This window comes from Colletotrichum karsti (assembly GCF_011947395.1).
Source record: "Colletotrichum karsti strain CkLH20 chromosome Unknown Scaffold57, whole genome shotgun sequence".
Classification (NCBI taxonomy): Eukaryota; Fungi; Ascomycota; class Sordariomycetes; order Glomerellales; family Glomerellaceae; genus Colletotrichum; species Colletotrichum karsti.
Window position 1 is genome coordinate 29,799 of NW_024065957.1, and position 25,235 is coordinate 55,033.

At 52.6% G+C, this 25,235-nt stretch overlaps 6 protein-coding genes across 6 annotated transcripts; all 6 read right to left on the reverse strand.

Annotated features, from left to right (window-relative positions):
- Nucleotides 1-3,305: 3,305 nt before the first annotated feature.
- Nucleotides 3,306-4,328, reverse strand: CkaCkLH20_12271 (uncharacterized protein; the record flags this gene model as incomplete). Its single annotated transcript, XM_038894984.1, has 1 exon — nucleotides 3,306-4,328. The coding sequence occupies one exon, from the start codon at nucleotides 4,326-4,328 to the stop codon at nucleotides 3,306-3,308; it is 1,023 nt and encodes a 340-aa protein (XP_038739646.1).
- An 835-nt stretch (nucleotides 4,329-5,163) lies between these two features.
- On the reverse strand, nucleotides 5,164-6,158 carry CkaCkLH20_12272 (uncharacterized protein; the record flags this gene model as incomplete). Its single annotated transcript, XM_038894985.1, has 3 exons — nucleotides 5,164-5,444; nucleotides 5,651-6,010; nucleotides 6,101-6,158. The coding sequence occupies 3 exons, from the start codon at nucleotides 6,156-6,158 to the stop codon at nucleotides 5,164-5,166; spliced, it is 699 nt and encodes a 232-aa protein (XP_038739647.1).
- Nucleotides 6,159-6,882: 724 nt separating this feature from the next.
- CkaCkLH20_12273 (uncharacterized protein) lies at nucleotides 6,883-8,946 on the reverse strand (the record flags this gene model as incomplete). Its single annotated transcript, XM_038894986.1, has 1 exon — nucleotides 6,883-8,946. The coding sequence occupies one exon, from the start codon at nucleotides 8,944-8,946 to the stop codon at nucleotides 6,883-6,885; it is 2,064 nt and encodes a 687-aa protein (XP_038739648.1).
- Nucleotides 8,947-9,812: 866 nt separating this feature from the next.
- Nucleotides 9,813-11,975, reverse strand: CkaCkLH20_12274 (ipa protein; the record flags this gene model as incomplete). Its single annotated transcript, XM_038894987.1, has 1 exon — nucleotides 9,813-11,975. One exon carries the CDS (start codon nucleotides 11,973-11,975, stop codon nucleotides 9,813-9,815), a length of 2,163 nt encoding a protein of 720 aa, XP_038739649.1.
- Nucleotides 11,976-13,311: 1,336 nt separating this feature from the next.
- Nucleotides 13,312-15,105, reverse strand: CkaCkLH20_12275 (uncharacterized protein; the record flags this gene model as incomplete). Its single annotated transcript, XM_038894988.1, has 1 exon — nucleotides 13,312-15,105. One exon carries the CDS (start codon nucleotides 15,103-15,105, stop codon nucleotides 13,312-13,314), a length of 1,794 nt encoding a protein of 597 aa, XP_038739650.1.
- A 1,495-nt stretch (nucleotides 15,106-16,600) lies between these two features.
- On the reverse strand, nucleotides 16,601-24,174 carry CkaCkLH20_12276 (subtilase; the record flags this gene model as incomplete). The annotated part of the gene is made up of 3 exons (XM_038894989.1): nucleotides 16,601-17,494; nucleotides 17,546-17,869; nucleotides 23,233-24,174. 3 exons carry the CDS (start codon nucleotides 24,172-24,174, stop codon nucleotides 16,601-16,603), a joined length of 2,160 nt encoding a protein of 719 aa, XP_038739651.1.
- Nucleotides 24,175-25,235: the final 1,061 nt, after the last annotated feature.

Sequence of the window (25,235 nt, forward strand, 5' to 3'; positions counted from 1 at the left end):
GTTTCAATCTTTTCCAAAGGTGAAATTAGAATGAAGGTGAGTGCGAGATGGAAATTTCGAGTGGAAGGAACGAAAAGTTTCCAGGAATGTATTCAAAACGTACGACGGGGGAAGACGAGAAGAGGACACAACCAACACTAGCGTTGTTCCCCCGGTCGATGAGCCCACACGTGGGACGGAGCTCACGTCAGGAAATCAGGCTGCATGGGTCGCGGTCACTACACAGTCACCATTCCCGCAGAGAGGCTCCATCTGGGTGTCGGTTTCCTCCACAAATACGGCCAGAACCCCGGCTTGGAGAGGGGCTTGTGCATGAAAAGAATGCAGTTGCGAGTTTCCGGATGTTCAGCAGGCGCGAGAGTTGGGCGAGTGTAGGAATGGCCATGAAGGATTCTGTACCATCTTGCGAAATGACAATCTTGCAACTGCCCAATTCGCCAGTAACACTCACTCGTGTTCCCCAGTAAATTGCCGGACTTGGGTAAGCATCGAACAGCTTGAGCCATCCCATCTAGTCTATTGCGAGGAGGTTAGAAACATCCGGCGCTGCCGCAATGATACATATCCATACACGCATGTTCAGAACAAGAGACGGGGGTGTTGTTGGATCCATCGACACACATGTCAACCGGGTGGCTGGCGAATCTACTTCCCCTTTGAAATAAAAACCCTGCCTCGCCAAGGTGATAAGTGACGAGTTCCAGAGAGCCACTTTTCTATCTTCGTTGCCAGACGAATGGAATGGCTTTGATGAAAGCCCGGTTGCCGGATTCTCGGAGAAAGTTCCCCGTTCAGATTCTGGACGAGAAATCTGGAAGCGTACGTAAATATGCATTGTGACCACCTGCGCGGACACAAACAATATCAAGTGGAGGCACTTGAACCGAAGCAGAAGGTCAAGTGACGGAAGTCTGGCCAATTATGTCGCATTTACCCAAATTACTCTAGTTCAATAGTCACGTTGAAACAGAGGAAATCTCAACGCGGGCTTTTCCGCAGCACTCAGTTTCTACGGGGATTTTCAGCGAGCGGAGAGCTTTTGTCGAGGGTTCCTACCAGCAGGATCCCGCAAGTGTATTCTCTGTGCACGCAGGATGGGCCTGCATATTGTGGTGCAAACGTTAGCTGTGTAACATAGCAGACACCAACTATGCGGCAGACTCCCGGGGTGCCGGTTATGGAACACTGGTAGACGTACGGTCGCCAGATTCTTCTGCTCGTTTGTCAGTTCCTTGAATAATATTTGCATTACCAACTGCTTTCTGCACAGCTGAGAATTTCATATTTATTTTAAGGATGCCAGACGAGCACTAAAGAAGTTAAATAGATAAACTTTGTCGTGTTCAGCTTTATCATCTCTATTTCCACTGTTCTCAAAATGGGAGAATCTTAACTAGTCGAAATCCCTTACAGCGTATCGGCCTGATAAGATGGAAGCGGTGATGTGGAAAAAGACCTGCACAACAAGATCGAAGGTAAAATGGGATGGAAATCAACCATACGTTACGTTGAGCTATCGCTGGGGCTCTAGCTCGGCCTCCGAATCCGAAGACCTCACTGCACCTTTACCAAGGACAATCGAAAACGCCATTGCAGCAAGCCGCATGATGGGATTTCGGTATCTTTGGGTTGATAGATTCTGCATTGAACAGTCCGCTACCACCAACGACGAAAAGAAAGCGAAGCAAGCACAAATCGATCAGATGGATCTGTCATACGGCCATTCATCACTTACTATTGTTGCCGCAATGGATGGCGATGGCCCAACAGTAGGACTGCCCGGAATGCCTTCAACACCGAGGGCTTTGCGATGTTGTTTCACAACACCAAGCGGACAATCGTACGTCTCAGTACCACCTGAGCCACTGCAAGCGATAAAGAACTCAACCTGGAACGGCCGTGGTTGGACCTTCCAAGAAGCTCTCTTGGCCCGAAGATATCTTGTCTTCTGTGCAGATCAGGTTTTCTTCACCTGCGGCGGAATGACGTGTCGAGATGCCACAGATATGCCATGCCACTCGAAATAATGCACCGCAAAAACCTAAGCCGCTTCTCTGCATGGAACATCAACTGGAATGACTCATATAATGCGACACGTCTGGACAACAGGTTGTTTAAGCCTCTTCGCAGAGTTCGACATCCACACCAAGAGAGCTTCAAGTTGATTGCGGCGTACAGCAAGAGAAAAATGTCGTTTCCTAGCGACGCCCTGAACGGCATCGCGGGTGTTTTCCAGCGAATCAAGTCCATCTATGGACCGTTCCGTCATCTGCACGGCATACCAGTTGTCCCGGACATCACTCTCGGAAAGGCGGCATCAAGTAACACGGAGAATCTGATAACTGGTTTATGCTGGGATATTGAAAGATTCGCCGGCCCCAGTCCTTCCCAATTTCGAAGAAAGGGCTTCCCAAGTTGGTCGTGGACAGGTTGGCTCGCGCACATCTCTGCTCCTTCAGAGTATGATGGATACGTATCAAATACGCATCAGTTGCAGATCGCCGTGGAGGTCACTGTTTCAGGAGCTCAAACCCGTACAATCCGGTGGGAAGATTACTGCACCGAACTTGATTCGACAAACCAAACGACAACTTTGCAACGTCTTCACCTCACGGGAGATTTCGTTGAGGTTTACCTGAGCAAAGTCGGTATGGAATCTGAAATCGATAATGTCGCAGACTCTGAGTCGGGTTGGCAAGTAGTGGTCAAGCGCGGAGATGGGACTGAATTTGGCACCGGATTCCGGTGCACACTGGGAGGAGATGAGAAGTTATACGAGAAGCGGAGAAATGCTTTACAGAACGGGCTGGATAGCTTCAAAATGTCTGCGCTGGTCATGGGAGAGAGATTCGGGACCGTACTACTACCAAGTCGACATCATAACCCGAAGTCGGTCAGTCTGATTCTCATGGTTGTTCACATTCGCGATGGTCGGTTCGAGCGGCTTGGCCTAGCAGTCTTTCACGGTAAAGTCAACTTAATCGGTGTTCCAGTCGAGAGGCGTTCTTTCATTCTAGAGTAAATTAGTTATTCTGCGATTATTGATGTTCTGTCTTTTGCAGAGCCCAAGAACAACTTCTATTTGACAAGTCTAAACGCAATGTAATAAGAAGTATCGTACACGCATAGCCTCTCCTCCGGCTTGAACATTAGAACAGTGGTCATATCCGCTAATAAACCGGAGAAAGATTCAAAATACCCGAAGTCGTGACGCTGTTCCCTGTTCTATCCCGGGTTTCATATCCGCACAAGCCATACCAAGTCCCAAATGGTATCATAATACAGTGTTGAAGCCTTCAGGGGGTTCAGTTGATCCCCAGCGTCGACGACTTCCGACGATCTGTCTTGACCTCAAGTTGCCGACGAACCACATCAAGCTCCATCGTGGCCCATACCAGCGCGATCTTGCCCTTGTCGAAGCGGTACATGCAGTGCTCGTGGAACTTGATACGCTTGCCGTTCGGTCGCATACCCGCAAACTCCGAAATCGGCGTTCCAGAGAGTTCCAATCGCGCCGCCACCTGCTGGGTGTCCTCGTCCACCAACAGCTCCTGGATCTCAAACTTCAGATCGGGGATTGCGTCCTGGCTGTATTCGATGTTGCGCCAGTAATCCTCAACGGAGAAGGCTCTGTTGTTGTGACGGAGCTCCTTCCTGCAGAACCTGGGGAACTCGCTGCTCATCGTGCGGTGGTTGATGCTGGCCACGTACGCCCGATACAGCGATCCCAGGTCAATCGGCTCCTCCGGCATCCGCCTCGTCAGGAACTTTGGCGTCATCTCCGCGGTCGGGTTCTGGGCGCGAATGCCGTCGTTGTCCTGCAGCGTCACGATCCTCGAGATCTTGCCCTTCTCATTGAACCAGAGGTAACACTGCTCGTCGAATTCGGTCGTCTTGCCGACGGGGTCGACGTCGATCATGGCGTCTGCCACCGTCATCACGTTGACGTAGCGAGCCGCGACGGCTTGGGCCTTCTTGTCGACGAGCATGGTGTCGATTTTGATCTGGAAGCCGGCGAGATTCTCCACGCGTGACCTCAGACGGGCGATGTGCTCCTCTCGCGTCTGGGGGTGTCCGTTGCGCTGGAGTTGGTCCGCTAGGTGGTTGCCGATGACGTCCCATTTCTGGTTGTTGAGGCAGTCGACGTACTCGCGAAGGCGAGCGCCGATGTCGACCTGGATTCCTTTCCCATCGCCGTTGTAGCGCCTTCCAGGGCTGGGACTCTTGCGATGCGGACTTCGGATGTGAGATCGCTTGTTCTCGGTCGGGGGTGAGAGCTTATTTTCGGAGGGAGGCGGGGTCTTCTCTTCGGGCGGAGGTGTGAGCATGCTCTCGTGAGGGAAGCATGGTGCTCCGGATTCTTCTATCGTTATTGTCGTCATCTCCGTTGTCTTATTATCGCTCAATAGATGTTCGTCTAGTAGATGAATGGTCGCTTCGCGGATGAAATTATTCTTATCAGGATGTCTTCAGATGAAAGTTGAGAAGTAAGGTTCTCGTCTGCGTCTATTCGCGATGTGTGTTCAGCGTCTTATCAAAGCTAGAATTTAGCTCGTACACTCACAAGTCGATCATGAATATCGTTGAGGCCGATCTTCGATTACTTCAACATGACTGCACCGAAATAGCCACTTAACACGCGGGTTGCAAATTCTCAGTTAAAGAACTACCAAACAGGCCATCATCTGCAGCGAGTGTAGCCACGAACAGTCGCAAGAATTGCACCCTTGCGCCACGTCCGAACGTAAATGACGTAGAATTCCCCGCATTTCCTGACATCACGTCGTTGTTCCCGTGGCGTGCGAACATCAGATCCCATGTTCTTTCCGCTAAGCGGGCCGCGCGGACCTCCACAATCAAGGAAATCCTCTCACTCCCAGAAATCACCGATCAGACTCCTCCTCAACAGCTCCAGCCAAAAAAAAAAAAAGGCGAACCAGACCAGGAGGTGATGGTCCGAGGAGGGAGTGGTCCGCCTTGCCGAGAATCCGGTTTGGTCCCGCGTCCAGTCCAACCTGGGTGCCTTATCTGTGTCGCACCGGCATCGGATAGGTACATCCAGACATGCCGCCACCTTGAATCGTAACACAGCGCCAGGCACTAGCGAAACTGATCGGCGCCCACGGATAGCGGAACGAAACCCGGGCTGCGGAGTTGGTTTTCTTAACAGCTGATCGGAGCGGGGCCCGCGTTGGTGTAGCTGGTCGGCGTCGGCCAGTACGGCTGGAAGAGGATGCCCGGGTCCGTCGACTTGTACGCTCCGGGGAACGACACGCCGGCCGGCTTGGTGCTGCCGCCGCCGGAGAGCGAGACCTGGGCGCAGGCGACGTAGAACTGGGCTCCGCCTTCGGTCGCGGCGCCGTGCAGGGCGAGGTGCTCGACTCGGACGAGGTACTCTCCGTTCGCGAGACAGGACGGGATCTTGGTCGAAAGAACCTGGGTGTCTTTTTGACACGAGCGTCGTTAGCATGCGGAAACTGATTCAGCCCTACCGCTCACGACTCACGAACACCCCACTAAAGATGAAAACCGCCCCTTTTCTTTTGAAACTGAAGTATTTTTTCTTCTTCTCCGCCTCCATTCTCCAGGCCCCAGAAAAGAGAAGCCTTATTCCCGGTAGATAAGTTTGAAAGTTGGATAGGTAACTCACTGAATGACGCCCACTCGAGTCCACTGCTGGTGATCGTCGGCCTTTCGTGGTAGATCTTGAACCACACGGCCCCGCTACCGTCCCACGTCGCCGCCGTCTGGCCCGACGGCACCTTCGCCATGTAGAAGCTCGCGGGTCCGGGGTGTCCCACGACTCCGTTGGCGGCGAACCCGATCGTCGACCCGGCGGTCACGGGAAGGGTCGTGACGGTGCCCCTGTCCTTGGCGTCGGCCTCGTAGCACCGGATCTGCGTGGAAGACACGCCGTCGGTGGGGCCGTTGGAGTAGAAGTTGAGCGTCTTGCGGACATGCTGCCACTCGGGGTAGGTCGTGCCACCGTACACGAGGCGACCGAAGGTATCTATGATAAGACCGTGTTAGTTATCTTCGAGCATCGTCGGTGTCTGAGGATACTATTTGTTCTGAATGGTTACTTGTGAATGTCACTTACAGTGGGCTTCGGCCGACACGGCCGCCAGGGTGACAAGAAGAGTCGACGAGAACTTCATTCTGACAAATGAACCTGTTTGATGTTTGGGTTGGTCGTATTTTCGCGTAAGTGTTGAACTGCCGCGCCGAGAAGAACCTCCATTACCTGAGGGCCAGAACACATGACATCTTAAATAGCACTGCCCTGAGCTGGGGCGGCATACCAAACCATCAACTCCTCGACGCCGCCCACCTCATTTCATCAAGAGTTTCTGACCCTCGCCGAAGGGGAAAGTGCCAATATTTTAATATCGGAGTCAATCACACCCCCGAACAGCGGCGAAAAATTGGGTCATATTCCACGAATCTCCGTCGCCGATCCCTTGCCGGGCCCGGAGTCCAGCCTCCGAGGAGTAACGTTGTGACCCTTGCCGTCCACCACGAGTGACCGCCAAGGCAACATAGAATGCCTCCTGACAGGCCCGAGTCCGGGGAAGGTGATTTAAAACGAGCCCAGACCCTTGGAACTCTCGGTCCTGCCTCGGCAGATGGGCCACGGAAGTTAGGAGACGTTGCATTCCTGGTTCTTGTCTCCCGATATCCCGTACGTGAGCACTGGAAGTCCAGGGTACTTGGATTAGATAGTTCAACATTGAGAATCGAGTGTCTGCGTATTTCCAGATGATATGCATCGCAAAGAGTTTCTTCCGTCTAATCGATCTGCTGCTGCTCTTCACTAACACATAATCAGTCCAAGGTGTTTGGATCCTCGTCAAAAAATCTACCGAAGTGGTCGACCTGGCGTTACTCGTACTCCTCACAATCCTCGTTGTCGCTGCAAGCATCCTCATTGTCCTCATCACCATCGTCCTCATCGTCGGGGCCCTCATCATCAGTGCCCTCGTGATCGGTGTACTCCTCGTCAGCGTCCTCATGATCGGTGTACTCCTCGTCAATGTACTCCTCGTCAGTGTCCGGCTCGCTAGCCCACTCATTACCCGGGGGAGCGCCGTAAGCATTGCCGGCTCGCACCAGGTCGCAGAACTTCTCGTACCGCTCTCTACTGAACCTGAAAAAAGCAAGCTCTTCATCCGACCTACGCGGAGTGGGTGCCCATCCGAACTCCTGCGCCGGGTCTCCAGGCCAGCCGCCAACCGGCTCGTTGCTGTCCATGGCGTCCCAGGAAAACTGGACGCCGGCGAGGTACAACGTGCTCTGCATGCTCTCCAGGACGCTCTTCTCGAGGAAAGGCCAGTCCAGTTCCATCCCGCGGAGGAATTCGATGCGGAAATGATCGCCGTGTCGGAGACGATCTGCGGCCTCGTTTTCTCCGTGCAGAGACACGTTCACGAGGGCCGGGAACTCCCCGGCCGAGACCGCATTGGCGAAGTTGAGCAGGTTGCTTGCGAGGTATTGGTTGACGTTGGTGATTCGGAGCGACTTGAGGGTGCGCGGCAGCAAGTCGAGCAGTCGGGTTCCGCCATGATCGGGCAGGATGGTGGTGTGACGCTTGACATGCGACACGGCCGGGACAATTTCGAACCGTCCGTCCGGGCCCAACATACCCACTGGCCCAAGCATTGGTCCATCCATCGTGTTCAGCCACATGTTGGGAATGCCGAGAATGGAATCTTGTCCCAGCTGCAGAGTCTCCAACTTGGTGAAGTCGCGGAGACTGTCGATGACGGCGGCCCGAGTCTTTTGGCGGGCTTCGTCGGCTCCGCCAGACGGGTTAGGGGACCAGAAGGATTGCCACATCTTCAGCTCGAATGGCCGAAGCTCGAGGTGCTTCAAGGTTTGATTTCCGTATCTTCTCAGTAAGTACACCAATGTGGATGGAGTGCACGAAGGGTGATGGCGCGAAGGCTGGCGTGAAGGCACGAGGTCGCGGAATTCGCCCATCCACTGAAACCGACGAAACTTTCCGCGGCCGAGAACGAAGGTCTCGAGGCCCATCACGCCGACCAGCAGGCCGGCGACGTCGTGTACCTGCAAGGCGCAGTTGATGAGGCGGATGGTCTTGAGATTGCCCCTGACGTGCATGATGTTTTCCATCACCCTACAACCAATACCTCCGATACCCCGAATCTCGAGCACCTCCAGATTAGGGCATCGGTAGAACAGCATGTGCGTGTCTCGAAGGTCGGCGTTTCCGATGAATTCGTTGCAGTCACCACGGTAGGTGAGCGTGAGAGTCTTGATGGACTCGTAGCGTGAGAGACCGTTTCGGTCCAGGCTGGAAATGAAGAGGTGGCGTTTGGTGCGGGGTCGCTCCATCGTAGCTTCAAGGTGCTCCAAGTTGACGAGTCTGTTGAGCAGGGTTGGGAGCCAATCGTACCACCACGTCGTAGGAGTTGCAAGTCCCGAGCTGCCGGTCTCGCCGCTGTCATTGTGGGCAATGGGGCTCAAGTTGACCTCGAGGTATTTGACGGACCGAGCGAAGTCGTCAATGCCATCGGAGAGGCTTCGTTTGCTCGTATCCGCGGCGTGTCGAGCGTGGTCACCGGCAAGAGTTGCTAGCAGGCGAAGCATTGACTTCTCGCGCTTGGTATCATCCTCCCAAGAGTCGTCGCGGATGGCCAGGTAGTCGTAGCTCAAGTAGAGGTGGTGAAAGATGTAGGGTCTGGCAAGGCGATGAAAGCGAAAGCACGTCTGCGAGAATTTCATGATGGCCGTCAGATATGCAGAGTCCACATCGGCTTCGGGAACGTCTTCCTTTCGAGCGATGCAGTGGTGACAGAGGAACTCCACGATGGAGAGGATGATGTCGTCCGAGAGATCTGTGATCCGAATCGCATGCCTTCCAGTCGGCGAATGAAGCTGAAGCTTGTCGATAGCCTTCTCCAAGGCCATGTTAGGGGAATCCATGGTATAGTCAGGACTCAGAGTAGTCCGTGATAGTCGGTTGTGGTTTGACACGAGTACACCCCAAGCGACGACGGAGCTTGAAGACGATGAGTCGATGGCCAATTCAAGTGGGAAGGAGGGATAGGTAGAAGTAGAAAGGGGAAAGAAAATTTTTTCAACAGCGAGCAGTGAAGAGGAACTCACCTCAGACTCGTCAAAGGGATTGATTGCCAACCACGTACGCAGGCAGCCGGTCGCTTACCGTTTGTTGACCAGGAACAGGTCCAATGAAAATTTCAATCCTCCCACAAACCATCCACAAAAGATACAGCAATGAGGGCGAAATATCATCAGATGAATAAACAATAACAAAAGATGACAAAGCCAACTATTAATACTATCTGCGCCAGCAAAAGGGGAGGTAGGTCAGGCGAAGTTTGCCTCAGGCCAGACAGGTCACGACTGCTACTGCAGAACGGGAAGGCCCAAATAATGACCCTGATCTGAACTTTCTAAACCTTTGATGGAACAGTATTTGAGAAGAGAACATCAGCGACCTCCATGCAGGCTACCTAGGCAGGCATCAACGGATGCGACAGCTGAGGTTACCGCCGGCTAGCCGCTCGGCCACTCGGCCCCACATCGGAGACGGCATCGGAGGTGGCGCCGGAGATCGCTGATGAGAGGAAATGTGAGATATTACAGGAAGGAAGGAAGAGGGAGGTTTCAGCAGACGAATTCTCAAACTGTTATCAGGGACTTCTCGTTTGAGAGCTGAAAAAAAGGCCCGGGACTTGAACCTCAATTCCACCCCTTTAATCAATCAATTGTAGTCGAGGATTACGAGACCGATAGCCATTTCAAACAACCTCGAATGTGTCCTCATTCTATCCATAAGCCCTCTTCAACCTTTCACCCAAGATGGGAGATGTATGGCCCGCAATCATAGACTTGAACGGCCGCTTCACAGCAAACGGCTGCTTTGACACAGCCTCCGACATGAGGAAAGTGGTGAAGACGTTGTACTTGGGAATGGGTCTGAACCCAGCCGTCCTCATCGCGTCTTCAAGATCCTCCCATTTGACAGGATCACTAGCCTCCGCCTTCCCCAAAAGCTTCGAGAAGACCTCGCCAATACGCGGGATGGCCTGGATAGCCTTCGCCGGGGATGCCACTTCCTCCGCGGCGGGGCGTTGGCCGTCAGGGCGGATGTCCAACGAAGAAATTTCAGAAGTACGGTTCTCGTTCCGTTTCTTTCGGTCCTCGACGAATTTCTCTCGGGACTCGGCACCCTCGATCGGGAGAGGAGTCCAGTCCATCTCTCCCTTCGCCTTGGACTCTTCGTGCTGCTTGGCAAGGTGTGCGACGCTGTCTTGAACCAGGTCTTCGTACAAGAAGCCCAACTTGGCACCGGCTTTCTCAGCGAGGAACCTATCAAGAGCCTTCAAGGCGCCCTCTGTGTTACTGGGCTCTCGAAGCTTGTCGATGGGGGCAGCGAACTCGCTCAGGTTGAGATCCTTCTTGATTTGGTTGAATTCGGCTTCCAGCCCCTGAGCTCGGGATACGAAGAACTGGCCCTTTTTGCGCGAGAGAGGCGGCATGGAGGTAGCGAGGGTAGCATCCTGGATGAAGATGACGATGATGGCCACGTCGCCCAGCACATCCACCACCTCTTCGGGGAACTTCTCCCGCTCGAGGGGAATATTCTCATACATCTCGCCCAGTTTCTTCAGCCAATCAACCGCCTTGGCAGCGGTCGTCTCTGGCTGGGCCAACGTGAGAAGAATGTGAAGCTGGGGATCGGTCTTGATGAATTCTGCGGGCTTGCCCTTCAACTTGATGTTGGGGTTACCAACCGGGTCGAGCCCATTGGACACACGCTTGAAGAGTTTCGAGCCCTTGGTAAGATAGCGCTTGAGAAGAAATTGCTTTCGAGCGTACTCGTAGTGACAGACGTTGGAGAGTTCTTGGAGAACGATCGATCGGTGGATCTTATCCAGTCCCTCAATTTCGAGCTGTCCAACGAGTTGATCGATGTAATTCCAAACCGCAACGTCCTTGACGATGTTGTGAGCCGAGTCCAAGACGGCGCCGCTGCTGTGCTTGTCGGCCTGAAGAGGCAGGGCCCGGCCCTTCTCATCAGCCACGAGCTCCGGGCGGTTGGAAAACCACAAACTTGCAGTCCTAGCGAGCACGCCAGGCCCTGACGCGAAAAGATCGAGGCACACCTCGTGAGCCACCTTCTGGTCGCGAACAGCGCCTTTGAGTTCCGCAATCGATAGCTTTACGGGGGCTTCCTTGGCCTTCTGCTTGGGCTCGAGAGTCGCCTTGGCGCGCGCGCGCCCAGTTCCGGTCGGTCGCCTACCGAAGACCGCTTCGTCGACCGGTCCTTGCGGGCGAGCGCCCGGCGGACGGACAGGTTTGCTGGCCCTGACTCGGCCCTCTGCCAGGATCGCGTCCGCTATGTCGTTGAGTTTATACATGAGATGTAACTGCCTGAACAGAACGAGTTCCCCAGTCTCTTGCCCAACGAGGTTTCCGAAATTTATTGCCCACTGTATAGGGCTTGTATCCTTCAGTTGCATGGCCGTGCCATACTGCTCGTTGTCGATGAACGCGATGTACTTGTCTTCCCATCTCCCCGGGATGCGAAGATTTTGCTCTTCCATCATTTTCTCAATAAAACCCTTGTCTCCAAGTCCATCCATGATGTGTTTGTACTGGTCAATGAGGTCCGCCTGCGAACGCTCGTACATCATGTCCGTTAGGTACTCCGACCCGGGCTGCGTGATGTCGCGTAGGTTCCACTCGGGAATGATCTTCTGCAACGGGTCGCGCGAATTGTCCTCGGAATGTGCTAGGACATAATCTCCCTCTTCGGCGCTTGCGATTACCATTCTCTTCCGGGTTTCCTGGTCGAATTTCGACCAAAGATCCTCAATTTGCTCACCATACCGGTCGAATTTCGTACGCAACTTCGCATGTTCCTCCTGGAGCTGAATGTTGTTCGGCTTGCCGCCATACAAGTGGTCGCGTGCCCTGGGGTCCATTGTGACGTTGACGATTGGTGATGAGGGATGTGAGATGAGATAAGATGAGTTGGTATGGTTTCGGGGGATGCATCAAAGGCTTCAGAGAAAGTGAGGTCACAAACGGCAGTTGCCCCTCTCCGGATTCACACCGCCTACTGACGTCTATGGATCCCCACTCCCAGCGTCACCGTGATCACTTAATGCTTTATTAGTAGCCGGGAAGGCGCATAATAACAGCCAGAAAAGCTAAACGTCTTTCTTCAACTTCATTCCATTTGTTCATATACAGCTGGTCTGCCTTGCTCTCTGAGGCTCCACAGATATGTGTCTTTAGCTGACCGCTGGAGCGGACGCTCTATACCGAAGGGCGTTGACCAATAAAACAACGACAACAATAACAATAGCAATAGCATCAACTATTCGACGAAGCAACCGCACCACTATGCTCTCTTGGTCACTCATCCTACTGGCTGTACACAGTACACCACCTGAATGTCTGTTAGTGTGTTACTTTGCCCTTGCCAGTGTTCAAGTATTTTTAAGTGTAGGATACTAACAATTCGTGGAATCGCTGGCTTAATAAGGCAAATTCTATCGTAGTAGGGATGTACGACCTTTGCAGATATTCAGGGTATGTATTATATGTTTATAGCATCTCGGTGCAATACAAATTGCATTGCTACCCAGCTCCTTAAGTATTCCATATTTCTCATGTATAATACACTGTCGGTCTGATATAAAGACCGCTGTTCATTGCCTTCTACGACTATTCCGGTTTGTCGCCTTGCTGCCACTGAAATTTACCCACTGCTTTGTTGGACGTCACCCACATGTTCCCGGTCGGAATTAAAGAAACCCTAGTTCTTTCCTTACTGAAACTTCTCTCGTTCTTTTTCTCCTTCTTCTTCTGGGGGTTGTCCTTCTTTATCTCCCAATTCCCTCGTCTTTCAACTGCTGATCGTGCTACTCGTCTTCATCGTGGGTCCATTTGTGACCTATTTCCTCCTCTCTATTGGAGCTCCATTTCCACCCATAGTTCCCATTCTGTTGGAACTGTGATGAAGTCTTAGCCAAAGCGCAAAACAATCAAGACACTCAGAACTTTCACCTTCGGTTTACTTGTTGCTGGTGCGTGCTTGGAGATTTGAAGAGATGGGAATTTCCAGTTGTGATCTTGCCAAGTCTGCTTAGTTGTTTTTGAGTCAAAATCTTGCGTTCATTTGGGAGTTGATGTTCCTTTTCGGCGTTGAGTCAAGGAATGAATTTTGAATTAAGTTTAGGACCTATTTCTTCAATTTGAAAATTCCGCGTTTACTAAAAACCGAGGTTACTGAGTGAAGATTGATCCATTTACTCATAGTCGACTTGCAACCCGTGGTCTACCGGTTTCCAGTACCCCTGCTACCAGGTCCTTGAGCTCTGCAAGATGACTGCTGTGAATGCCTCGAGGACTCGTGCCATATTTATGGCAAAGATGCGCTGCGACAGCCGTAGCGACGGCGTGTTGCCCACCGTTTCCCATGAACTTGGCGTTGGACATTGACACCCGCGTCGCACTCAGATGCTTCCCTGCCATCATCAGATTATTGATGTTGACGGAATAGAAACAACGGAACGGGATGTCATAAGGTTTTTCATCCCTCTCATCCCAGTCCCAGTGAGACAATCGAAAGTCGTAGCGTTTATGACCCGGCCAGTGCAGACAGAACGCACCGGAGTTTTGTACAACGGCGTCGGGGAATCCTTTGTGGGTTCGGATATCCGACTCGCTGAGGACATAGTCGCCCTTGTAACGCCTGAACTCGCCCTGAGCTGCCACCATCGCCACCCACTCGAGCTCCAGATTGGCGTACTCTTCAGGCCTCATGGTCTTGACGTTGGAAAACGTGCCATAGATGGCGCGCAGGAGATGGTCGCGGATCTGCTCGCCCTGTGTGTACGGATCGAGCCACTGACCGTACTCCCAGAAGTGAGTGAGGGGCATTTTCATCCGACGAAGAATGTTTTCGTCGGCATGTTCCCCGCGATCAACACGAGGACCAGGCCCGTTCTCGTAGCCAGGACTGATGAGCTGGCCACCGAGATCGGCGAAGTCTCCGGCGACCGGAGTAGCCCATGGAACCGGCGGGAATGGCACCGGATTCTCTGCCATTCGAGTCCTGAAGAAAACTGTGTTTCCGTGATGCATATTGTTACCCCGTTCTGGAGCGAGGGATTCGCCGTATGCGGCTCGTGGCTCTTGGCCGTACAGAGTTTCAGCTCCCGAATATAGACCAAGGATGGCCTTGCCAGAGCAGTCGATGAAGGTCGATGCCGAGACGATGATCTCTCGTCCGGTTCGGGAATGGCGAGCTTTGATGGAGGTTATGGTACCATCAACAGTGTCAGCACCGCATACAGTGTGCTCCAAGAAGACTGTGGCATTTGGGTTGGCGTTGAGGAGTTGTGCTGCTTCCAAGTCACCCGTCGGACCTCGGCGTGAAACCTCTTGAACCACCGGACCCGTAGTACCCCGTGGGCTAAGTCCAATTTCAATGCTGGCATTTCCGCCCAAGAAAGGTCGATCTTGGATGAGGGCAACGCGTTCTCCCAGTCGTGCGGCCGTGAGAGCAGCAACGCATCCCGGAATACCTCCTCCAACCACGGCGACATCGAACCGTCCAACACTCTCGGGCGTCTCTGGAAGACCCCTCAGGGCTCGACGCCAAGCTCTCGTGGGCTCATCGACACCATTCAGCGGTGGAGTATCTCCTGTGCTCAGGAAAATGGCATCACACCGCCCGCAGAAGCCGGCGACATCGTGCAACACAAGGGTTGTGCTGCCAGCCCCAAGTTGGATGGAACCACCAAACTCCCAATTCCAGTCCATATCGTTGGCTCCGAATTCTGTCTGCAATGAGGTGCCGTTGAGTGAAAGGCCAAAGCGGCCAGGGTGAAACCCGGGAACCCAGTCTTTGGCGCGGACCCAGACATTATAGAGACCAGATTCGGAGATTTGGATGGTGGTCTTGGCGTCCTTTACTTGTTTTCCGTTTCCATGGGCAATTAGATAGGGTGAACCCATCTCGGTCTCGAATTGGGAATCCAGGAGCCATCCGCCGTAATCGTCGAAGGCTTCCGCCTCGATCAGGATGCCAGATGCAGCCATCGTCGTAGATTGTGCATATGCTGTTAAAGAAAGTTCTGTGCAGGCTTTCCGAGTTCAACAATTAGTGGCAAGTAGTATGAAAGCCCAAGGCTATTCAAAGCTGCGTAATGATACATGTAGACCACATCTGGTTTAATATGCACTGCTCTAGAGAAGCCGAGGCAAAACGTGGATCGGACGCGGAGTGCTCCGTGAGGGGCTCCGTCCGACGCTCCGTTCGGTGTTCAGTAATCAGGATTCGGCTACCGTCCTTGAACTACGTATTACAAATATTCGGTGTTCCAGCGGCCTTAAGCGGTGACCCGAAATAATGTGGGATACCGAGACCCAGTACTTGTCCGCATGGGATCCAACCATTTATGCCTTGAGGTCGGGATGGGCATCTCCGCCGGAATCGGCGTCGGACCAATTTCATAAAGATCTGTTTTGTGCCGACGGATCATAAGGCGGCGTGTCTAGCACCGGGAGAGCTCCATAGGAAGTCTGTTGGAAGTTCGCTTTGGCAAACTTTGAACTTGAAGCTGGCTATTTTGACTTGTCATGTAGGATACATGTACGTACGGTAGTCTTGAGCCCGATGCAGCTGGCCCAATCTATTGCGTCCTATGTCTCGTACTCGCTCATGGAAAGATCCATAGCCTAATATTGCCGACAAAGATATTGATATGACAGCAGGAGACTTTTAGATTCATTCTTTACGTGATTCAGCGATATGTTTCTGCATGACACTTTCTCTTCGAACTCAAATTCGCTGAAATCTCAAAACGCATGCTTCTGCATTGGGCTTTCATTAGTGAGAATATGAAAAAAGAATGTTGACTGGTTCAATCAAGTATGAAATCATCTGTGAGTAACTCGAAAACATCATAATCGCAGCGGCAAATGACTACATACTACTGCGGAAGTTTATCCGTTATCAGATTGGCGATCAAAATTGCCAGGACACATCAACCATGGCCACCCCTTTTTTAAGCGTTGTAAAGGAATCAAAGGAATGCGCCATGAGTGGAACTCGATCCTCAATTACATACATGCAAGTCATATACGCCAAGATGAGCGGTCAATGCCGATCACCGGAAAACTACACTTCCTGGCCCTAGGATCTGGCAGCTTTCAATCCTTATGACTTGTCGATATCTCAGTAAATCGGATTATGTCACATTTGGCAATGGCTTTCACTTGTCGTAAGGCGAATCTGATGCATCAAGTTTATTGTTCCTATGAACAAGCCCAGCAACCTCTCTCAAATCTCATGCAGAGGGCCCAAGACCAATCAGTCAAGGGCATGAAGTCTTAACCCATTCATTCCGTCATTAAAGAAAAAGGTGCGCTCGCTCATCTCCAATGAGAGAAGATCCTAACTCCTTCATATGTGCAAAGAGGCTGAGCGAGCAAAACTTTCGACAGCGGGGGCCGTCGTCAACGGAACGTCTTCTCGTCATCCGTTGGCCTCGCGCTGCTTTTATATACCCTCGACTAGAGCGGACCGATACGCTTACGCGCCGTTGCCGTTGTAGGCGATCAGGTTGGGGCTGCCGTTGAGGGTGCCGGTGATCTTGCTGGGGGTGCCGAGCGCCTTGATGCGTGCAACAATCGAGGCGGGGGTGCTCAGGCCCTCGACGGACTGGAGGTAGTTAACCAGGCCAGCAACGTGGGGAGAAGCCATGGAAGTACCAGAGATGGTGTTGGTCGCCGTGGTAGAGCCGATCCAGGTGGACAGAATGGAAGAGCCAGGGGCGAAGATGTCGAGAACGGCGCCGTAGTTCGAGTACGAAGCGATGGCCCACGAGCTGGTGATGGCACCGACGGTGATGGCGTTGGCGGCGTTGGCAGGGGAGACGTTGGCGGCGTTCTGGGCCTCGTTACCGGCGGCAACGACGGTGGTAACACCAGCGTTGTAGGCGGAGTTGATGGCGGTGGTCCAGGCGGTAGAAGAAGGACCGCCGAGAGACATGTTGATGACGGACTTGCCCTGGCGGCTGTTGCTGGTGATGTCGTTGACAGCCCAGTTGTAACCGGCGAGAATGACCGAGGTGGAAGCGGAGTTGCCGACGAAGACCTTGACGGAGATCAGGGAGGTGAGCTTGGCGACACCGTAGGTGGTGGAGCCGATGGTGCCAGCGACGTGGGTGCCGTGGCCGAGGGTGTCGGTGTGGGCTCCGCCGGCGGCGTTGTAGCCGAGCGAGGCGCGGCCGCCGAAGTTGGTGTGGGCGGTGTTGATGCCGGAGTCGACGACGTAGGCGTAGGTGCCAGTGCCGGCGGCGTTGTCGTAGACATACGAGGTGGAGCCGGAGGTGCGGTGGGAAATAGTTCCCAGGCCCCAGGGAGCACCGGTCTGGGTGACGATGGCGAAGAGGGTCCAGATCTGGTCACGCTCAACGGCAACGACCTATTGCATGTTAGAGTGAGTCTACAGAAGACTTGGTTCGGTGGAACTTACGTCAGGGTTGGCCTTGATCTCCTCAATGGTGGCATCGTCGAACTTTCCGGCGTAACCGTGGAACTTGTTGAAGGAGTAGTTGCGCTCGATACCCTTGAAGTCGCGCTTGTTCAGGTTGCGGGCGGCGAGCTGGCTGACCCAGTCCAAGTGGTTGTCGACGTCGCGGGCCTGGACGCCCTCCTTGAGGGTGACGATCCAGCCGTTGGGGACAGTCTGGACGGTGTAGTCACGCTGCTCAATGGGGGCAGCGAAGCCGCAGGTGGCCGCCGCGAGAAGGGCGAGACGCTTGAAGCCGACCATGATGATGGAGGATAGACCGAGATGCTGAAGGAGGAGTTGGGAATCTTAGAGAGGATGTGAGCGTGGTGAAGAAAGAAAGCTCTGATATCGTGGGTTCCCCGGCGATGATTTATACTTCTTCTTTGTCGATATGGCCTTCGTAGAGATGAACATCTTCCGCATCTTTCTGGCATGCAAGAGGCTTGGGTCATCCACGTCTTCGATGGTGTGGCGCCGCCATGCATACAGCCATGCTGGGAGGCTTCCTTCGAGAAGCTGTACGTACCATCGGCGACCCCTGTCAGCCTCCAGCCATAGCCGCAGGGTCTAAGTCAAGATGGACAACATACAACTTCGCAGCGGAAGACGCCATGTCTGTTGCAATGTTCGAGACACAGTCGATAAGACGATGCAAAAAGGGGAAGGAGAGTACAAATGGCGCCATGTGGCGACATCACTCGGCCATCTCAAAAAGCTTGTACAACGACTCGTGAAAGAGGAAGTTGATTGACGATGATGTTGGAGATGCAGCGGCTGGGGCGGAAGAGGACATGTAGGTCGGACTTGGCAATGCAACAGAGCTATCAGATGGCCGCGCGCGAGGTCGAGGTCAGGCAGCAGACGAGGCTTGCTGGCGGCTCAGAGAGTTGTGCCATCACATGGATGCTTGCAGGGACCGAGTTGCATCGGGACCCGAGGACGCGTGAGGGACGGAAAACAAGCTCAAGTTCATTATATGAAAAATGTAACCCATCGGGAGGTTCCAGCAAAAGACCAAAATCTCGAACTCCCCATAGACCACGGGAAGTTGGCGGTAGGGTTTTCGCCGCATTCTTGTAACGACGGCATCGGCAGTTGATAGAGCTATCAAGCTGGAATTCGGCCAGTCAAAGGGGCTCAATGGGAGATGATGGAAACCAAGTCTACCAATGATGATGGCGCAAGACACCTTGGGTCATTGGCAATCCACCTCAACGACCAGTGCCGTGGGCGGAACGGCACTGCCAAGGCTGGAGTATGCATAAAATACAAGATCTGTCGAGTGACTGCTCTATCTCTAGCCCCTGTTGGTTGGTCAAAAACCGAAGACCCTCTTTCACTGTGAAAGGAAACATGGGGTTATGACAGCAAATGGTATGATTGAGATTCAGCAGATAGCGTAAATAAGCAACTACCAGGACGTCAAGGTCCTAATCACTGGGCCCCCAGAGACCCCTGCCAGATCTTGCTCTGCCCAGGCCTTGAGTCCTTGTCGGACGACGTTCGGGCACTCATTTCTGGTCTTCGGCGTGAATCGCACACGAGATTGCAGCTGGTAGACAGATGTGGTTGGTCGCAGCGGGGATTGATCCTTGAGCTTTGAGACGATGTAACCCCAGGTGAGATATCTCGCCTTCCTCATTTGGAGATGAGCCGCGCCGGGTGACAGTAGGCGATCGGAGTGGAATGTTGTGTTCTGGGGTACTGGGGGCCATTCGCAAATGGGCTGGACTTCATGGACGATGATGAAGGTTAGGCAAAAAATGGCGAATGAGTCGCAATGGCTACTGCATATGAGTGAAGCTCAATACTACACAAGCTGGCAGGTACTCTGGGATGCAGAATCGCGTGGGGAAGGTTGCATGTTGGTCGGGCCTCAAAGGCTTGGGATTTCGGTCTCCGGCGGTAAAGCCCTGGTCTGATAGACTACCTGGCATCGTCTATTGATGTAAATTATTTCGTAATAATGTGACGCAAGACCATGCAGATAAGACTGCCTGCCGGCCATCATTCTTGATTCTTGCTCATGTGTTGTCGACTTCTCGAAAGGCCCTTGGTGGTCATCTGCAAGCATACGCAAACAAGCAATCGTTGGTGATGATTGTTCAGGTGGTTGGAACGGATGAACTGTTGAGCTCATGCGGAGAGGAGAAAAAGGAAGCAGTATGGTAGATCCTTGACGGGGCATGCATCGGCGTAGTTGGGGGTCGCGAGTTCCTTCCTTCTGTTCAGTTTCCACCCCGCCACTAATTATGATAAGCCGATTGGTCTAGAGCAATTCTAGGCAAATCCTCTGAGGGACAGCGGTTAGTAGTTACGTCAAGGCGATTATCAGGCAAACTACAGACGATAGTATTTGACAATATCTCGGCGCAATGGGCGGCCAATCAAGCTTGTTATTCAGTGGCTGCCATCAATGAAAGACCCCTGGTTCCTGGCTTAGATCCTGGACGGTTTAACATCTGTACGCAGTCAGCAGCCACTCCGTCCTGTTTGTCGCTGAATAGGGTTGCCGAGACATGCTGTACTCACATTTGTTTGGTTCGAAGCTTGTGGCCACACTCTCCAGACCTCCGGGATTGGGGTTCGTCACTGGACACAATTTCCAGCCACAAACATCCCGCTCGGAAACTTTTGAAATTACAGCCAGGTTCGCTCAAAGCACATGCAAATCAAGATAATCCCTGATAAGGTTGATATGAGATAATGAACCTGGTCGATGAGCTTACCTCGCTCGGGATCCACTTCCCTCAGTTCCCGTCGGCAAGTGGGGGCGCGGGGTCTCGAGCGGAGCAATATGTGGTCTGAGCTTCACCGATAGCTCCGATAACGTGATAAGGTAGTGGGTCCCACGTGCTTTACCGAAGCTGACACGAGCTAAAAGTGTCCAATCACACATGCAGAAGGTATGGGGCATCGGTAGCCAATCCGGATTGTCGCCAACTTCCTTCCTCAAACAACGCGGACGATGGAAATCGACGTTACTTTCTCCTCATTTCGGGCTGCCGAGAGGCTCCAATGCTCAGTTCCCAGATTTCTAGCTCAAACCAGCTCACTTCGTCACTTATTTTCTCATCGTACCTCCCGAAACGCTCTGCTTCGCAGTTTGGGAAAGCCGCCGAGTCCAGTCTTTGAAGGCGGGCGCCACGTCGGTTGAGTCTCGGTGTCCAACGTGCGCTTCTTAGTTAACCAAAGATCCTTTCTAGTACCCCTGTCGTCTCGGAGGCATTTCCGAGAGGCCCACGCTGCTACTTTGAGGCTGCTCGGAATGGAGCGAACAGCCGTCTCACTCGTTGTAGCTGAGGTAGGCAGTTGGCATTGTGACATTCAAGTAGATGGAGGCCTGCAGACTGTCCATATTCCGTGCCTATTTACCTCAGTGGCATCCAGCTGGAGTACAGCCACAATCCAGTGATGATTGAAATCTGGACGGACTGGTTAGCCGACTGCAGCTTTTCGATAGTTCCAGCGGCAATGGCGGGACACATGCCGCAATAGTCAAGTCGCACAAGTTTTATGACACCGAATGTCGTTGGATATAGTATGTTTCTGATATTTCACGAGCTGGAACGGTTAGGCGGACTTCGCTTCAGCTCTGGCTTTAGGCTCCAAGACGCACAACTATACTCAAAGAAGGAGGTGACCATCAAGGTGAGGCTCTAACGTGCATGCGTACGAGGTAGCACCACCGACAGAAGAACGCTTCTGGAAGGTTACTTCCATCATCTCGGCGGCGATGGCGATTCAACTCCTCGTGATGGTGGCATAGGGGAACTTTTGGGAGACTGACCTAGGCTCGGTTCCTGAATCCTGTCACCCCTGTCCCATTCGTCCAGGAACATCCGGCATTCGTCTTTGTAAAAGGCTTGGCTTTCCTACTTTTCGAGATCCTTCAGCATACTCCCGAAGCACCGCTGCAAGATTCTGTTTTGCCAAGACAAGCCACCCTGCAATAGAGATTCTTACCTTCCATACTCGGCCGCCGAGAATGCCGCCATGAACCGCGGATAACCTCCACGACCCCATCATTTTGACATCCGGCGGATATTGCCTTCAACTGGCCGAGCTGTGTTGACTAGCCGAACGGCCTCATTACGGATATTGTCATTTCATGGTCACACGATCGGGGCATTCTGTGGCATCACCAACATCAATTCCTAAGATCCGAGCTGAGTCTACGTCGGTCACATTTGTGTTTAGCGAGACGGTCTCAAACACAGGCAGATATCCCAGATCTCCGAGCTAGGTCTGCGTTACAGCAACCAACCGAAGTCAGATCCGCTGAACTCCGAGGTCTTTGTGCGCCCTACTCATCAATCACGTGTGACCCGTCAGACGTTAAAACAAGAACACGCCGGAGGCGCCCCGTTTCCCCTCCCATACCACACATTTGTTCAAGCGAAAAGCAAGCGCTGCAGCGGCGTAAGTATGCCCCACCATGGAGACGATGTGGGATGCCTCACCGGAAACGTCACTTCACGATGTAGGGCGGAAGACAACCCGCGTGCACCAAATGCTTGTAGGCATGGGGGAAGTGACCTTCCTCATTGATCTGCAATCTGGGTTCATGGCCTAGGACATTTCTCAAATTCCCCCTCAATCGCGCCATCCAGCAGCCCGAATCTCGTGTCGAATCTGGTTTCTCCGTCTGCGTCTCCGGTCCCGTCTTGCGTCCTCCATCTCGGCAAGATCCCCTGGGTGGATGCCCTCTTGCTCGCAATCTCGACAGACTCCTTCGGTCTCAAACACTCCATCTCTCCAAACTCGATTCGTGGTGTTCCTTGCGCATTCCCGATTTCTCTGCCTCACCCCGTCGCACTGATCCAATGACCAGAACGCATCCAGATGGCCACACAGGAAGCTACCAGTCCCAGCTAGTAACTGACACATTCTTTAATTTGAAGTAGGAACACAAGAAGTATCTAGTGTGTCAAAAGAATGCGTAGTTGTGAGATTCAAGAGGTCGATATTGCAGGCGCGTTGTTGATGATGCTGGCAAGTATGGATTTCCCTCTTTGTTATGTTATCTTCAGTGTGGAATGAGTAACTTCGAATATGATTGATAATTGTGAATCACTGAAGGGCGTCTAGGTGAATATTCTGACTCATTCGCAGGCCAACAGTTACATGCCGCTGATATTCACCGACAAACTACCACTCTCATCTGCCAGGAACAAATCACCTGATACCCACGATGTTGAGTCAGAATTGCCTCGTCTTCTCGCGCTCAACTTTATTTAGTGGATAGGCAAGACATGAGTGTCATCATATAACTACAACTGTGGTCCAGATCCGAGGTCCCGTCAACTATGTACTCGGCTCCAGGTTGAACTCTGTGTTCATATTTGCGCATTGCTCTAGTATTTGTGCATTATTGCTTCTTTGACCTGCAATACACGGTCCATGTCCCAAAACATGAACCCAAGCAGTCGCCATCGGAAGAAAGGGAGTACAGTTCGACCAGTGTCTCGAGGCAACAGACCATTACATTCCCTCTCGTCATAAGAACTGTTCCTTCCCCAGCATATGTGCCCATTGGACTCATCCACCGCATCTACCCATCCCGGCGGTGAATCAGCGACTGAAGGGTGCTCAGCGAAGCCAGAACCAAAATCACCCCAGCAGATCCCTGGATGCGAACGTTCAACGTAATTTATGTATAGATATGAGCGGTCGAAGCGAGGAATTGTGCCACGTTGATCCCACACGTTGCCTCGTTCCACGCTTCGCCAGTCTCCCGAGTCGCGCTCGTGCTCTCTAATCGCCGTGTCCTGATAACCCATCTCCTGATGACGTAGTATCGCGATATCACGCAAGTAGCCGGCACGCATCTGGTCTCTCTGCCGTCGCCATTCCAAGAATCGGCCGGCAGAAAGTGCTGATCCCCCTCGGAATTTCGGCTTTCTGTACGGGATTTCAGTTGAATGCTTGACGACCTCCTTGAAAAGCTCAACGACTACATCCACCTGGTGTAATTCCCATGTTTCATACTGTGCCATCAACCTTCGAAGCAGAGGTCGTCCATTGGGGCGATCCAGCAGTGCCTCGGGGTCCAGACGCATGAAAAGCTGATAGCGAACAAAGGCCTGCGCCAGGCGATGTCGCTCTGAGCGACTGAGAGGCTTAATCGTGTCTTTGCAGTGCTCCTTGAAGACGTTCGCTCGAAGACTGAAGTACTCGTTGACCCAAAACTGAACTGTACGGTTGAAGTTGACCAGATAGGTTACGTTGTACAACTCCAAGCCTTTGGTGGAGGCTACACCGGCGGGCAGATTCAGATATTGGTCGATGGCGTCGGAGACGTTCTCTTCGAATCCTTCCTGATCGCGGTCAAGTGATGTAGTGACAGCAACGGCGACAGCGTCTCGAATGCCCGGCCCCAGAAGACCTGAGAGAATCGAGATGAAAAGACTCCGTTTTGTGGCTTGAAAGCAGATGAATGCGGCGGGTGAAGCTCTTATGAATGCGTACAAGTCCTCGAAAGAAGCGCATTCTGATAGGATTGCTGCCAGGGCGTCGTTCGGTAGAGATTCGAGGGGACAAGCCGGGGCGTTGGTGACGTCTGTCGCGAGGGGTTTGGAGACGGACATTCTGAATCAGACCCATCAGAACACTACCGAAACAATGATTGGGACTTGTAACTGGATTGACAGACGATCAGGAAGATTGGATCCAGTGACTTGATGATAAATCAAAACGAGGGGACCGGGCCATATCATGCAGTTCAGGCTGCAATGCGGCACAGCAGACCCACTGTTTCCTTCCTTCTCAAGTCCTCAACTGAGTGGCAGCCTTGATAATTCAATGTTCCTGTTACCGACTTAGGACGGCGTTTCCTCATTATACATCTTTTGATAGTGACATAAAACCATCGTTTTCAGACATACGTAGGCATTGACGTCCCGTGACTTCGTCCGCACCCGGGCCCTGATCGGGGCTCCGAGGGTCTCGATGTCCCCGGCGTCGCGGCCCCACCTGGCTGGTTCGTTCCTGTGCAGCTGCCGTTGGACGCCCGCAAGAACGTCGAAGATGTGGCAGGCAGGCATTTTGAAATCAACCTGTAGCCGTTTTTTTCCACAGAGTTGGAGAACCAGAAAGATTCTCAAATAGATCTGAAACAAAATGATGAGTGAAGACGAATGCATGGACGTTCTGCGTGTGTTGTACTGCCTTTCAGCAACAGAGCTGGGTCGCTTAGCGCCTCAAATGTTCGACAATTGAAATTCCATAAATATTGCCCCCAGGTTTGACTAGTTAGGCCACTTGAATATGATATGCTGTTGCTGATGCTGAGATGGTCCTTTTGAGAATACGTGTACAGAGCGTCGTGGTTATTCATCGACGCCTAAGTAAAATCATACATATAGGCTTCTTGAATCATGTGCTGAATGTTAAATGTGTACTCGTTGGGTATGGCGAGATATCAATGACCAGATTATAAGGGTGACTGCATTGTATTGCGCGGCATGTTGCATTTGCTGATTAACAGGTGGGAAGTAGGTGGTATGGAGATGTAGTGATTCCGGGCATGGGTCACTGAGAATTTTGGGAGCTTTTAGCGATCTCGCCGTGAAGATCGAGGCATGCATACCAGTTTACTATGGACGCATGAATCAAGATAGAGCGGCGCGTCAAGCTAGACCAGATATAT